A 14500-nucleotide genomic window follows, 5' to 3' on the forward strand; every position below is an offset into this window, starting at 1 on the left:
AGGACGAGGGTGTTGAAGCACATGGGGCTGGAGGAGAAGGGCATCCTGGAGAGGGAGCCGCCCCAGGATAATTGGGCCCCGTGGGCTTCGTTTGTTTTTGCAGGCAACGTGGTGAACATTCAGACAGGCCACTGGGTCGGAAAGCAGAGCGGCTTGGGTGCTGGACTGGACTCCTTCTATGAATACCTCTTGAAGTCTTACATTCTCTTTGGAGAAAAAGAAGACCTAGAAATGTTTAATGCTGCATATCGGAGTATTCAGAACTACTTAAGAAGAGGGTGTGTGTCCCTGACATCTGTTCTCTTGCTCTATGAATCAAATAGAATGCATTCAGAAACTCCGCTACTTTTCTCAGCATGAATTTACGGGGTCTTTTGGTCTCTGCCTCAGTCGTGCACTTCCCGGCTGTTGGTCAGACATTCGAGGGCAAAGACCTGTGTTGGCTTTCTACTGTGCAATAATAATTACCCCGGAACTTAGTGGCTTAGAACAATAAACATTAACCCACACAGTTTCTGAGGGTCTGGGAGCCAAGAGCCACGGGGCGGATCCGGGCTCTCACAAGATTGTCATCTGGCTATTGGCAGGGACTGTAGCCGTGTCAAGGCTCGGTCGGGGCTGGAGGACCCACTTCTGGGCTCACTCTGGTGGTTGGCAGGCTTCCATTCCTCACTGGCTGTTGGCTCACAGCTCCTTGCCACATGGACCTCTTTGTAGACAGGTCTATGGCAGCTGGCTTCCCCCAGAATGAGTGATCTGAGAGAGAAAGAGAGACCCAAAGTGTGCTTTCATGACCTAATTTTGGAATGACAAACCAACACTTCCATCCAGCTCTGTAGGTCCTACAGACCAACTCTCATACAGTGTGGGAGGGAACCTTTGTGACTGCCACAGGTTGGGGATCTTTGGGGCCATCGTGAAAACTGGCTGCCACAGGGAGTGACATTATGCCTGTGTTTCACTGTGGCTCTAATTGCAGATAGAGCTGTAATACAGGACAATTACTGAGTTACTTTGGTTCTTCTACTTTCCAAAGAATTTTTAGGATTGGTCTTTATCCCTAACGAGAGAAAGGACAATTATGAGCCCCCCTTCCCCCACCCCTGTTTGTTTCAAACACCATTATTTGCTACTATCCAGTTGTACAATCAGGAGGGTGGAAGAGAAGTGCTGTTTGAAGCTTCTACCCCGGGCTTTTACCCCGATGTCACCTCACTCCCTTAGGTCTTTCTTTGTATGGTTTTGTATATTAAATGTCCAGTGCAAGTGATAGCTACTGAGTTTGTGCATGCTAGGATTTTCTTAGACCCATAAGAAAGCTGTTGTAGGAATGCATAAGCTGTTGTAGGAATGCATTACGTGAGTGCTGTGTTTTAGTAAGAGGCCACTTTGCCAGGGTTCAGTCCTTTTTGCTTTTTGAAGTCCCAAACTAAATTGAGAAATAATCCGTGAGTATCTTGCTCTGATGTGATCTTCCAGGCCGCTGGTGTAGGACCTCATTAGAGAAGAGACTCTTCCTGTGTGTGTGTAGAAGTAACTAGGCCTCCCCACTCAGGTCAAATCCAACAAAGACCCATGCCGTAGGCCACATTACGTGGTGGTATTCTTAAGCCTGAATATCAAGTGCTTTCTGCAAAATAGAGTGAAATCCCCAGTAAGTTACACTGGCTGACTTTGGAACTTCTTTTCTATGACACCTGTTACTTTCTGCTAGATCCTGGTATGGACAGGTAGAGGCAGTTGATTCCCAAAGGTTTAAAGAATGAGGTAGGGGAACATGTTAACGTTGATTCCATTTGAGGTAAAGGCTGCTGGAGTAGGGCTGGAGCTCTGTCAGCAATCTCTCTTTTCACCTTTGACCGCTCTGCTTGGGTCACCAGTCGGGAAGCCTGTAACGAAGGAGAAGGAGACCCCCCGCTCTACGTCAATGTGAACATGTTCAGTGGGCAGCTGATGAACACTTGGATCGACTCGCTACAGGCTTTCTTCCCCGGCTTGCAGGTGTGTTGCGAGGAAAAAGCAATCATTTTTTCTTTCTTTGTTTTATTCTTTTCTTTTTATTCTGTTCTTTTTATGATACCAGGGCATTCTCTGGCTCCTCCGGATTTGGGAGCTTATTAGCACAATATGTCTTGATTATTCTGTTTGTGAGATTAGTCCCCAGAATGTTGAACAGAGCCACAGGAAGCAAGCACAAACCATGGTAAAAAAGTAACCATATGTGATTTTTGGATCATCTGTCTCTTAATTGTTTATTCTTTGTTCATTGGTACAGTTAACCTGCTGTCCTGTGCAGTTCACATCAGTTTGGTGTTGATGGTCACATAGGGAGGGCATCCTTTTCTCTGGGCTGCTACTTTCGGGTTGGTTTAGTCTCCACCTGTGTTTGTAGGACAGATGAGAACTGGTGGGCAGAGGGAGAGCCCAGGGCCTCTGTGTTCTGCCGTGCCACGCTGAGAAAAGTGTCTTAGCCTAGTGACCTGTGTCTGCTCCTCAGGTTCTGATAGGAGACGTGGAAGATGCCATCTGCCTCCATGCCTTTTACTACGCCATATGGAAACGCTACGGGGCCCTCCCTGAGAGGTATAACTGGCAGCTACAGGCCCCTGACGTGCTCTTCTACCCGCTGAGACCGGAGTTAGTGGAATCTACGTATCTACTGTACCAGGTACTAGGCTTTGTTGACCAGTAGTTTGTGTTTAAATGCTAGCAGGACTTGTAGCAATTGGGTTTTAGCACACATTTACTTATTGGTGGAGAATTGTGCTCTTCATAGTGACTCTGATACAGCTACTGCCTGACCGTGGGCTTGTCAGTGTCCCACATGGTCATGGTCCCACAGGACAGAGAAGGCATCTGCGGCCACACACGTCGTTGAGTCTAACCTTCTGCAAAGCTGAGCATGCCCGTACCATAGGACTTTTCTCTCACGCCCTCAAACATTAGAGAGGATTTAGTACTCGGTGTTTACCGGATCTATTTGGCCAGATAACTAACTCTTTTTTGGGCTACAGTTCTGTACTCATGCACGGTGGAACCCTGGTCTGTGTAATAATTATTCAGACAAAAGGAATTCTTTTTCTTGGTAAAGGGAATCCTCTGGGATTCATCTGAATGCCTATTTTTGTTTAACGCTTAAAAAAAAGTATAGCATTCATTTTTCCATGCAATTCAGTGCCAGAGGGAATGTCACTTTAACTGTGAGGTCTGCCCTGCAGGCTGAGGCAGATATTTGTCTGTCTGTGCATACAGAGCTTCTGCACGTGTTCACAGGTCCTGCAGCTTTCTACAGAGACGGCCTTCAGTGCACTTCAGTAGACCTGTAACAGATGCCCACGGTGGGCAATCCCTCACAAGAAGATACTTAGTTTCATGAGTTCTGAGAGTAGGATTAAGACTCTGGTTTAGATTTATTAAAATAATAATAATAATAATAATAATAATAATAATAATGCTAAAGCCTTGCCCTTTGCTTCTAGATGAAAAAAGGGAGAAATGCTATGAACCTGGTCATAGTCCTTGAGTGTAAAGAGAGGCCTTGTGAGTTTTAGATGACCTCTCAGACAAGGAAGAGATAGCCTCTGAGCTGGCTTCTCTGAGGTGGGTGGGCGGTCAGGCTGCACGTGCTGTGAGGAAGTCATGCCTCGAACCGCTCGAGTCCTCCTCCTAAGCTGCCTGAGTCCTCCCCCTAAGCTTAGGTCTGTTGCCTCTGGGTTTACACCTCTTGATTTCTGTCCTTGCGTCTTTCCTGTTTTCAGCTTCTTCCTCGTGTTGCCTGTTCTCTCAGAATCCACAGAAATGTCCGGCTCCATGTCCCTGCCTTCTGAGCCATCTCCCTGTCCTCCCCTTACGCGCAGCCTGCTACCTTCCTAGCGGTTTGCATTCGCTGCTGCAGGTTGGCACTGGGCATGACTTAAAGGCAATCTCTAACTTTTAAACCGTTTGTGGGGTACAGGTCTCATCTTCTCAGAGAATTGTTTTCCTAAAGAAACCATCTGTGAGCATGTGACAGCAGAGTAAGGAGCCCCAGGGACTAGGTTCTCAGGGCAGCTGGAGAGCAAAGTGTGGGGGCCTCCTGTGTGAAAGCCTTCTTGTTCCTGTTAGCTTTTCCCGGCAAGGCCCTAAGTGGATTGGGGGCAAGATCCTGCTTCCCTGGGCCTGCATCTTAAGTTGCTAGAGAGTTCCGAGGCAAGATAGAATTAGATTGGTTCTCCCGTGTGGTACTGTCCGTGAGGCATTATTATCACGACGGGGATCAGGGGCACCCAAGCAGGGTATTGGCCCTCAGACAGATTGTCTTAGCCCTGGTTAAGGTGAAACACATTGTAGATGCACTTTGACGTGAGCAATGGAACACCTTAGTCCTGTTACATTTGCGACCCTTCCAGATAAAGTGAGCTGGGCGCTGCACCTGCTTTTGGCCAGTGACTCACCCGCTCGGGAGATTCCTGCAGTCGCTGTGATGTTTGTTGATGGCATGTTTTCCAGGCCCTTGCTGGATCACATTCTCTCGTGTTCTCTCTAGGCAACCAAGAATCCCTTCTACCTCCATGTAGGAATGGATATCCTGCAGAGTCTGGAAAAGTACACAAAAGTCAAGTTAGTTTTCTAAGTTCCTTCCTTTTTTCTGGCCCTTTTGATTTATTTTCAGTCGTTTTGGGAAATATTCCACTTTGCACTTTAATTTATAAAACAGGTCAGTACTGTTAATTCTGTAGGGAAATCGCCTACTGTTTGTGTGGCAGGACTGGTCCATTATAATGGGAATTACTTTTTATTACCTTTTTTTTCCCCCGTAAGGTTCCAGCAGACTATGTATGTTCTTTTAAGTAATTTATTTTCCCTAGTTATACAAATACATGTGCTAAAAAGTTTAGGGAGTACAGAAAACATGGAGGGAGAATATTATCACTGTATTCTCCACGTGCAGATAACCACAGTCCACATTTAAGTGTATATACTTTTTTATATATTTATATGCATAATGTGTTTGTGTGTATATAAAAAATCTCTATATTTCAGTTTTGTGACCTGCCTTTTCACCTAGCAGTATAAGTATTTTCTTACAAAATAGTATTTTAGACTGTCCAATGATAAGTCAGTTCTACAGGTACTGGGACAAAAAAATTTCATTCAGTCCTACATTTGCTGCCTGTCATTTTCTTGGTGTCACATTAAGCACTTGGCATGTCCCATCCACCACCCCCACTCTCTCTTCCCCCTACACCTAACCTGATGATTTAGCAGCCAAGCCACATTTTAATGAATTTGCAAATAATTTCTGGGCTACAAAAAGGATACCTCTTCAACCTAACCTAACTTGCTTTTCGTATGGCATTTGATAATTTGGTTGATTACTCTGTTAATAGACTATTTTTGCTTTTCAAATCAATAAGCAAGTAGGAAGGAGCAGAGGCAGGACTAACTGGAAAATTGTTTTGTAGGTGTGGGTATGCTACGTTGCATCACGTCATAGATAAATCCAAAGAGGACCGGATGGAGAGCTTCTTTCTCAGCGAGACCTGTAAATACTTGTACCTGGTATGTGTGTTACAGGGTTATAACCAAGAAATGTTTTTGTTTTTTTTTTTTAATGTTTATTTATTTATTTTGAAAGAGAGAGAGAGCAGGGGAGGGGCAGAGAGAGCAGGAGAGAGAGAATCCCAAACAAGCCCCATGCTGCCAGTGCAGAGCCCGAAATCAGGAGTCTGGGGCTTAACCCCAGGTGCCCCAAGCCAGGAAATGTCGATCGCTGCTTGGAGCAAGCATTCATTCAGGGTTCTGTCCAAGCACATACTCCCTGGGCACTGCTCTGGGCTGCACATGTGCTGGCCCGGGGACACAGTACTGTGCACACAAGAGCATATTGCCGTCCTCCACCCTGGTTTCTAACGCTGTGGTGCTTGGGACAGGTTCCCACGAGGACGAGAGCAGTGTCTGTAGCTCTTACGTCTCTCGATGTGTGTGAGTTTGGCTGAGACCCCCAGCCCGGCTGGCTCTCTGTCCACACACACATACTCTCGTGTTTGCGGAGAGTGACAGAATCACGGGCCCTGGAAGAAACCTTGAAGGAGTCATCTTGTCAGCGTTCATTCTTCCCCTCACGGGAGCTGCTGTCTTCGTGGAGAGGCAGGTGTGACTTGCCTGGATTTTCGGGGTGACTGCAAGGCAGAGCAGAGGCTTCAGGCCCGGTCCTGACTCCTTCTTCAGTGCTCTTCCCTCTTCCCTCCTCTCCTCCTGCTCACACGCATGGTGGTGGTGTGTGTGGGTACCTACCTACTTGCCTGCCTTGCCTGCCACTCTACTCACTGTGGCTGCATACCAAAGGCTGCTTCCTCAGGGCACAGAGTGTCAGGGTCCCCCGTGGGGAATCAGTGAGGGGGCTGAGATTCAAAGGTAATCGAGCAGTGGTGATAGGCTGTGTTATTGAGGCCGCTGGTTCCCAGGCCCTGGGGCCAGCTGGATCAGAATCACCCTGGGGACCTTGTTAAAATTACAGCCCTGTTGAATCAGAATCTTTACATTTTAGATTCAGAAGTGGGCTCAAGAATCTGTAATTTTGACAAGAGGCTTGTGATTCTGCACAAAGCCAGGGTTTGGAACTTCCAGTCTAATCTGGTGTGACTTCACAGAAGACTGTAGAGGGGGCGTGTCCACCAACAGGCCACATGGCCCATGGCATGATGGCTGTCCTGCTGTCAGACTCCCGTGGGGGCCTAGGTCTCCCTGTCAGAGCACACCTTGGACTTGGAGCCAGGCCGGCTGCTGCAGGCTGATGGGAGCCCTGCACGCATCCCTGTCCAGCAGCCATTGGTGCGTGGGGTGTGTGCCAGAGTGAGTGAGGGAGATCCCCTAGGCCATTCTAGAGGAAAGAGCTCAGGGTCTGGGGCCAGAAAATCTAGGCCTACCGCATTTTTCCTTAGCTGTGGAAACAGACCAGCCATGCTGAGTCTTTCCTTATCTGTAGAATACTTCAGGTGACTGTAAGGTTTCTTACGTCACCGAGATTCCTGTTCTGAGCGTTGGCTCATTTAGCATTTAGTGGACACCTGCCTTCTCCACCCACTGACCTGTCCCCTCTTCGGTTAAGTGTTCTTTCTGGACACTCCTGCTGCACGCCTCCTGTTGAAGGAGGGCACTGCCCTGTGTGCCTCTGTCCTCAGGGTCTGGCCCGTGTTCAGACAGGAAGCAATGGGATGGTGGTACAGGGTCAGGTTCTGTGCCACACCCTGGGATAGGGTGAAGGCGTGTGCGTCCTCCCTTCCAGCATTTTCCAGTTAGGCCTAGGTGTGTGTGAGGTGGGTGGTGGTTCTAGAATTCCAGTGTCAGAACTCTCAGGGGAGCCTTGGAGGGGAGATCATCCTGAGAGCTTTTACAGACTATGCAAGTTTGGGTCTCAGCCCTCAGATTTCTTAGTCTTTAGGTCTGAGCAGGGTGGGATGGGATGGGAGACATTCAGGCATTTGGGTTTAAACAAAACTGGTGATTCTGTTTGCAGCCAGAATTGGGAACCACCTTTTCACCCATTTGTTGCTGAAAAGCCTGAGGACCCAGCAAATTCTGCTCCCTGAGTAGTCTGGGACACTGTCTCTGGAGTTAGTTCCCAAAGTGCTACAGTTACGTTTTTTTTCTTTTCTTTTCTTTTTTTTCCTTTCCCACCAGCTATTTGATGAGGAGAATCCAGTCCACAAATCTGGAACCAAATACATGTTTACAACTGAGGGACACATTGTATCTGTGGACAAACATCTTCGAGAATCACCCTGGAAGGAATTCTTTTCTGAAGATGGAGGGCAGGACCAAGAGGGAAAGTCTGTGCCCAGGCCTAAATCTCCTGAGTTAAAAGTCATCAATTCCAGCTCCAATGTAAGTGGCTTTCTCCAGCGGTGGTTTCTGTGCGGAAGAGGAGAAAATAATACAAATTGGTCATTTAGAGTCCCTGACAGAAGATTGGTGGCACACTTAGACTGGGTCGTCTGAGAAGAGTTTCACGAAAGACCCTTAACGTAGATAGTGTAGATAGCATCAGGGCACAGGGAACCATGGGAGCAGTGCCTCATTGTCCTAGCTGCAGGGGCTCGTGGCCCCAGGAACCGGGGTGGGGAGAGGCGTGCTGGAGGGGGCGTCTCCTGGCAGAAGCCATATTCCGAGCTGGCCTCAGTGACCTTGCAGGAAGGGAGCCAGCGGAGTAAACACTGACCATTGTGCTTCCTTCTAATCTGCTGGAGCCCCTCCTTGGCTGTGCGCACCAGAAGGCAGAGGCCACTGCGACCTTTCGACCTCTGGGTATAATTTGCCAGCTTGGCCTCTGGCACCAGAGCAGGATGGGGAAGGAGAGTGATTTGGAAGGACAAAAGGAAGAGATCCAGCCAAATCACTGAGCAGCAGGGGAGGGAAAAAACGCAGTCATCAGTCATCCTGATTTTTAATGAAATGCTCTTTGAGGTGCAGAAGAATCCAGTTTCGTTTAAAGCAGGGTTTCACTAAGCATGCCTCCCTCCATCATCCTGGTAAGTACTGGGAAAGATTTGGAAACGAGTCCTGGAGTTTCTGGTAGGAGTCCTAGGTTAGTTGTGTTGGTTTGAAGCAAATAGGATGGTTTGTAAGTGAGGATGCGGAAAGAAGCATCAGTCGAAATACCAAACCACATTACCCCACGGTGCAGTGGATGCCACCTGTCTTCCCAGAAAAAGCCTCTATTGTCAAGATTCCTACCACCCAGCCCCACACTGCCTTGGTGAGGGACACCCCTTCATCCCAGGCTCCTTAATCGTCCTGCTGAAGGTCTTTACCATCAGTCTGTGAACTGTGTGGACAGCCCAGCACAGAAGTGAGTCCCCCAAATCTCCGTAAGGCCGTGGAGTGTAGATTAGGTGAATACGGGCCTAATTGAGAAGGAAAGGGGAGCAGGAGAGTTAGGAGGACAGAGATATTAATAAGTCACCTTTTGCATGTAATGCGTACCGTTGCCCAGGCCCCTTTTCCAGGTGGTCATGTGGGTGAATTTCTCACAGCAGCCTCGTGAGGTTAGGTGCTTGGTATCCCCACTCAACAAGTGGAGAAAGGGAGGCACAGAGAGATTCAGGTTGCAAGGTGGAGGCAGGAGATGGACTGGAAGGAGACTCATCTGTTGGCGCATCACAGGGGCCCCAGTGGGCTCCCCGCCCCGGGTGTTTGTCACTAAGGCACCACGTGCGTGAAGTGCTGGTAAAACAGAGAGGAGCTAATCTCCCTGGGAAGATAAAAATAAGCTTCATCATGGAGGCTGCTTTTCAGAAGTTCCTAGAAGGGTGAGGAGAAGCTTCCCAGGAAGGGGTGTTCAGGCAGCAGGAATAGCACCTACAGATGCCTGGCTGGGGAGCTTTGGGACCCACTGAAGGGCCTGCTGGCCTTCATCTCTCGAGGATGGGGAGTAGGGCATGGGGGAGTCAAGTTCAGAGCAGTGAGTGGGAGTGTGTGTCTTTGGGGACAAGTGTGTAATGAACGGATGTTTGCAGACAAATGTGTTTGGTTTACAGACTCGCACCTCATTTGAGGGGGTAAAAAGCTCTGTCAAGCATTTAGGTTTTAGCTGTGGATCCGAGAACCATAAACTCAGAAAAACCACCCACAGCTGACTCTTGAACAACGCAGGTCTGAACTGCATGCGGGTGTTTTTTGATAAATACGGTGCAGTCCTGCAAGTGTATTTTCTCTTCCTTATGGTTTTCCTAGTAACATTTTCTATCCTGTAGCTTATTTTAATGTAAGAATGGAGTATGTAATACACACAACATACAAAATTCGTGTTCATTGACTGTTGTTACCAGTAAGGCTTCCAGTCAACTGTGGGCTGTCGGTTAGTAGGGAAGCAGAAGTTACATGTGGGTTTTTGACCGCTCTGGGGGGCCGTGCCCCAAGCCCTGCAGTGTTCAAGGGCCAATTGTGTTTTCAAATAGCCGAGGTGTTTTCTGAAATTCTGGGTGGATTAAATGAAGGCCCCAAGGGGATGAACTTTTCGTCCCAGTCACTCTGCCCTTGGGCACATGTCCTTTAGCTGCCCTGAGTCTCCTTTTCTTCACTTGGGAAGACATTAAATTATATCAGTGGTCCTCACCTGGCGTGGTTTTCTCCTCACAGAGGAGGTTTTCTCCTCTGTTCAATGGAACAGAGTCTGGAGACAATCTTGGTTGTCACACTAGGGGAGCAGGGGCTCGGGGGCGTCTAGCGGGAGACAGCAGGGACGCTGGTAACCATCCCGCGGTGCACAAGATGGCCCCCATGACAACGGTGTGCAGATTGACAAGCCCTGGTTTAGGTCATCCACCTGCGTTTCCTGGGCAATTAATACCTGGATTTTTAATTCCAAGTTGACAGTTTTCCTCTTCTGTTTTCTTCCTAGTGCAATCGTGTTCCTGACGAGAGGAGATACTCCCTGCCCTTAAAGAGCATCTACATGAGGCAGATTGACCAGATGGTTGGCCTGATTTGAGGTGCTCTCCTCCGTGTGGCCGCATCGGAAACCGGACGTGAACAGCTGAACCCAGGCCATGCCGAGATACGTTCTGAAGTGGAAGTGGGTGGCAGTCTGGCCATCCGCGACGGTGTTGGCGTTTCCGGCTGGCTCCTCACACACGTCTAGCAGAATCGTGCATACGCTAGTGTTTCTCTTCTGTTCAATAAAATGCCCTGTTTTTCTTAAGGATATAATTGGAAGTAAGAAGGTACACAGAAGTTGGCTTCCTATGACATGCTGATTTCCTAAGCACAGTGTGGATGGGACATCTTTGGATGGATCTTCCTAGCCTCACACTTTGGAATCCAACGAGTGTGTTCCCGTCTCCGGCACTTGTGACTGCAGTATTGCTACCTCTCTGTTAGAGGACTGTGAACGAAATTTCCGTGCAAAGGGCCTGAGGTTCATCCCTATTTATTTCATTTTGTTATCCTTTCTCTCTCTCACTAGATAATTGGGCTCTCCCTCCACCTATGATTTGGGATCACATGGGGGAAAACCCCCGAGTTATTCATTTGCATCTCCAGTAATCTTCACAGTGTTACAAGTTAATTGCTTATGAATAACTTTGACCTGAATTTCAAAAGGCAGTCTCTTAAGTTGTCACAAGGCTAGATCTTTTGGACGGTGTATTACATTTACTTTGAACTTACCTGAGGAGCTCCTGTAGTTCCATAACCAGGTGCCTTTTAGGGGAGAGAAATACCTAAGAATGTCTGAGCTTCCCTCTGTGTTGTATATACTAACCAAGGATTCTCAGTTCTGACCGTGTTTGGGTTAGAATTGTGTTTTGTTTTTGTTTTCTGTGTCTAGTGCCAATTAGCTAAGTCAGGGAGGAAGAAATGATCAGATGACTCTCTGGCCCCTTTGAGCCGTTTCTCTGTGTAATACAGGCGTTAGATTAGTGCCTTATTCGATTTTGGTGGGGGCTGCTGGTCGTCACAGCTGCTGGCACGCTTGTAACAGGCTTGTTTTGTATTGCCACATGGTGGGACCACAGTGAAAGGGGGATGGGATGAGTATTACGAAGACTGGAAAATTCTTGGCCGGTCCTTGACTTTCAGCCTGATATTTTTAAGCAAACCTACATTAGGAGGAAGTTGTGCTCACACGCCTTCTTTGTTGTTGTTTTCTTAGCCAGAACAGAAGTATCTGTCTTTGAACTTACACTGAATACTCATACGAAGCAGAGGTAGATTTGAACCCTCAGCCTGGCTTTGTGTAACATCTGAGGTTGAAATGAACCCCAGTAGAAAGGCTGGGAAGTCTCTTGAACACCTCCACCCTCACCTGTCATGTTGTGCACCTGTCCCTGCTTGGACACTTCCAACGATTTCCCGTTCATCTTTTTAAAACTAGAAGTGTGGTCTAAGCCATTGCATATCAATCAAAGGGAAAGATTTTATTCCTTTTTGAAAATTTAAGTGTTACTGTTTTGTTTTGCTTTTTTAAGACAGAATTCAGTTCTTGGAGATTTTTAAAAAAAGGACTTTCAGTAATAAATGTGTCACCTCTACCTTTTAAATATTTACTATGCAAATTGTTTTAAGGTAAACACAATCAAATGCTTCTGTCTTACCTTTTTTCTTCTTTTCAGAGGCATTCTCTTTATCGACCTTGTCTTATCTACTGAATAGAAAATTTTCTTTGAGAATATATTTTAATTGTTTTCTTTGACTCAGTCAAATCAAAATGCCGCATTTACAGATACATGTGCACACAGGCCCGAGCGTCCCTGTAGCTCTTCTCCAGGCACATTGACGTGGGACTATAAATGGCCCATTTGGGAGGATGGGGCACATCAGGGAGGAAAGTGGGTCCTCCATGCATCTGCCCTCTCTCGTGGCCTTGCTGGGTTCCCTCTCCAGCTTCTGTGACAACATTGATGTGTGGCATTCTGACATCACCCTCTCCTCCAGGCCCTTAACCTGTCACCTGCTCTGGTGTTGCAGCCCCCTCGTGCTCAGGAGTGGGGATGTGTGCCTGAGTGCCGCTGATGTACCCCAGGGGCTGGAGGCAGCCCGGGAGGTGTCTTGCACGGAGTCAAGACCCTCTTGCCTTTTGGGCACTGCCTTGTACCAGTTGGCGAGCCTGAGGGTGAGCGACATACTGTGGACTCATCCTGGTGGTTGAGCTTGCAGACTGCCCTGTCCAGAGTGATGATGCTGCCTAGTCCATGCTCTGTGGGGTACATGCAAATTAGCGCCTAGTGCCAGCCACGAAACGAAGGTTCTTTGAGCCAACTTCAAAACTTGCTCGTGTTCTGGTTGCAGATCAGAATGTCCACAGCTGTGTTACATCTTGCAGGGCTTTTGCTGTGTCTTTTATTCTGTGTCGCAGGATATGGGGTAGGGAAAGGCGGAGGGGGGAGTGCTTTGCCCCAGGACTGCCCTGATTCTGAATGGATGCCATCCTTTGGAACAGCTGTGGGCCTGCATCAACCTCAAGTTCCCCTGTGTAGCCAGGGTCTAGAGTCTGCTCTGGTCGACGTGAGGAAGATTGTCTTAACAGAACTGCTGTAGAAAGCTGCCTGGTAGTTAGGCTGGGTGGAGTCTGAATCGCCTCCCACAAAGTTCTAAATCGGTACAGGGCAGGCTCAGTGTGACAGGGAACTCTCATTTCCTGAGGAGTAGGTGACGAAGGAAGTCTGGTTTACAGTTGTGCTGGCTTTTGTGAAGAACCAGCTTCCATTTGCACATCCGTCCTGCCGTTAGTTCCACCGGAACTTGGTCTGTGCGATTGAATCCCAGGTTCTCAGGCCGTCCCAGATCGGGGCGGGGGCACACACACGTCACTGAAGTCGTCGTTGTTCATGCACCAAGGTGGTGTCTGTGCAGGTGAATTTTAGAGGAGGGTCTTATACAATCTGAGGGCCTGAACCTGTTTCCCCCACCTTCTGTCTCCTCCCCGACCAAAGAAAGATAGCCTCTTAGCTATTTTCTTAGCTCAGTTTACTGAATGATTGCAGACAGTCATCCTTTGCTTTGGATCTTGTGGACTTACCATCAGACATCCTTTTCTTCTTTCTGGAGGGCTCCGGGGGGTCTTTCTCTTTTGACACTTTCAAACTGAATGGTGAAAAGGTAGGGTGCATGATTGCTCTAACCAGAGTGCCTGAGCAGGGACTTCTGAAGAAAATCTTGGTCTTTCCTTTTCCGTTCCCAGACATCCAGCTCCTTCTCTAGTGCCTGTTCCCTGCAGGGCAGGGACCCTTGTGAAAGAGAGAGGGTGGGCTGGCTGGGTTGTGTGTCTCCAGGTTTTGCAGGGCTCAGGGTTCTGTTCCTGCTTGAGTTTGGACGTGACTCCGGGAAAATGTACCTGTGGACCTTCCTGATTCCTTACCCCTTTTCCTTCTTTCTGAGAGGCGGAGAAATACTATTTTTTAAAAGGTATTTTGTTTTAGTTTTAAATAGCAAAACACAAGCTGCATTTTTATTTATTATGCACAAGAAAGGTAAATCTGTTTTTACAAAAAAAATCTGGAGTTGGAAACTCTGGGAAAACCAATTAAAACATACACATGCTTCTCTCTCTGTAATGTGCAATATGCTTTGCAACTATAGATGATATTTTATGTTTAATCTGTAAATAAGAAATGTATTTAAATTAAGAGGGAGCTTTTTGTAAAAGGACCAAATGTTCTTTTATAAATGTACTAAGAAATATCTTGTTCTTAGAAATTTATTAGGATTTTTATGAATAATTTTTATTAAAAGATTCTTTTTTTTTTGAATTGTCTTTTTGTTTCTCCTTTATATACTCACACGTACACATTACATACAGGACAAACCAGGGGGAAAACCCTTTAAAAGGAAACCATAAAGCCAGATGATAAAAACTTTATTTTGTGTGTTTTTTGTTTTTCACAGCTGAGCCCTGACTAATACCACTCTGTTTTTGTCTGTCACACGTTCCATTTACCTGTCCTTCCCATGTGGGTGAGAGCCACACGTAATGATTTTTGTCCTGTCTCTGCCCTCCTCTCTGCATTAGCCTCCTTTGTCC

At 47.4% G+C, this 14500-nt stretch overlaps 1 protein-coding gene across 2 annotated transcripts in view; it reads left to right on the plus strand.

Annotated features, from left to right (window-relative positions):
* The window catches only part of EDEM1 (ER degradation enhancing alpha-mannosidase like protein 1), a 29729-nt gene extending 15501 nt beyond the window's left edge, over positions 1-14228 (plus strand). The window contains exons 6-12 of one of the 2 annotated variants that reach the window (XM_042979446.1): positions 104-278; positions 1881-2001; positions 2498-2668; positions 4526-4599; positions 5445-5541; positions 7663-7895; positions 12076-14228. In XM_042979446.1, the coding sequence (XP_042835380.1) occupies positions 104-278; positions 1881-2001; positions 2498-2668; positions 4526-4599; positions 5445-5541; positions 7663-7895; positions 12076-12172 (968 nt within the window). In that variant the 3' untranslated portion in view covers positions 12173-14228. Of the gene's footprint in view, positions 1-103; positions 279-1880; positions 2002-2497; positions 2669-4525; positions 4600-5444; positions 5542-7662; positions 7896-10381; positions 10931-12075 lie in introns of those variants that run through there. The other variant, XM_042979447.1, reaches the window with a different exon arrangement.
* Positions 14229-14500: the final 272 nt, after the last annotated feature.

Source organism: Panthera tigris, chromosome A2, assembly GCF_018350195.1.
Source record: "Panthera tigris isolate Pti1 chromosome A2, P.tigris_Pti1_mat1.1, whole genome shotgun sequence".
Taxonomy (NCBI): Eukaryota; Metazoa; Chordata; class Mammalia; order Carnivora; family Felidae; genus Panthera; species Panthera tigris.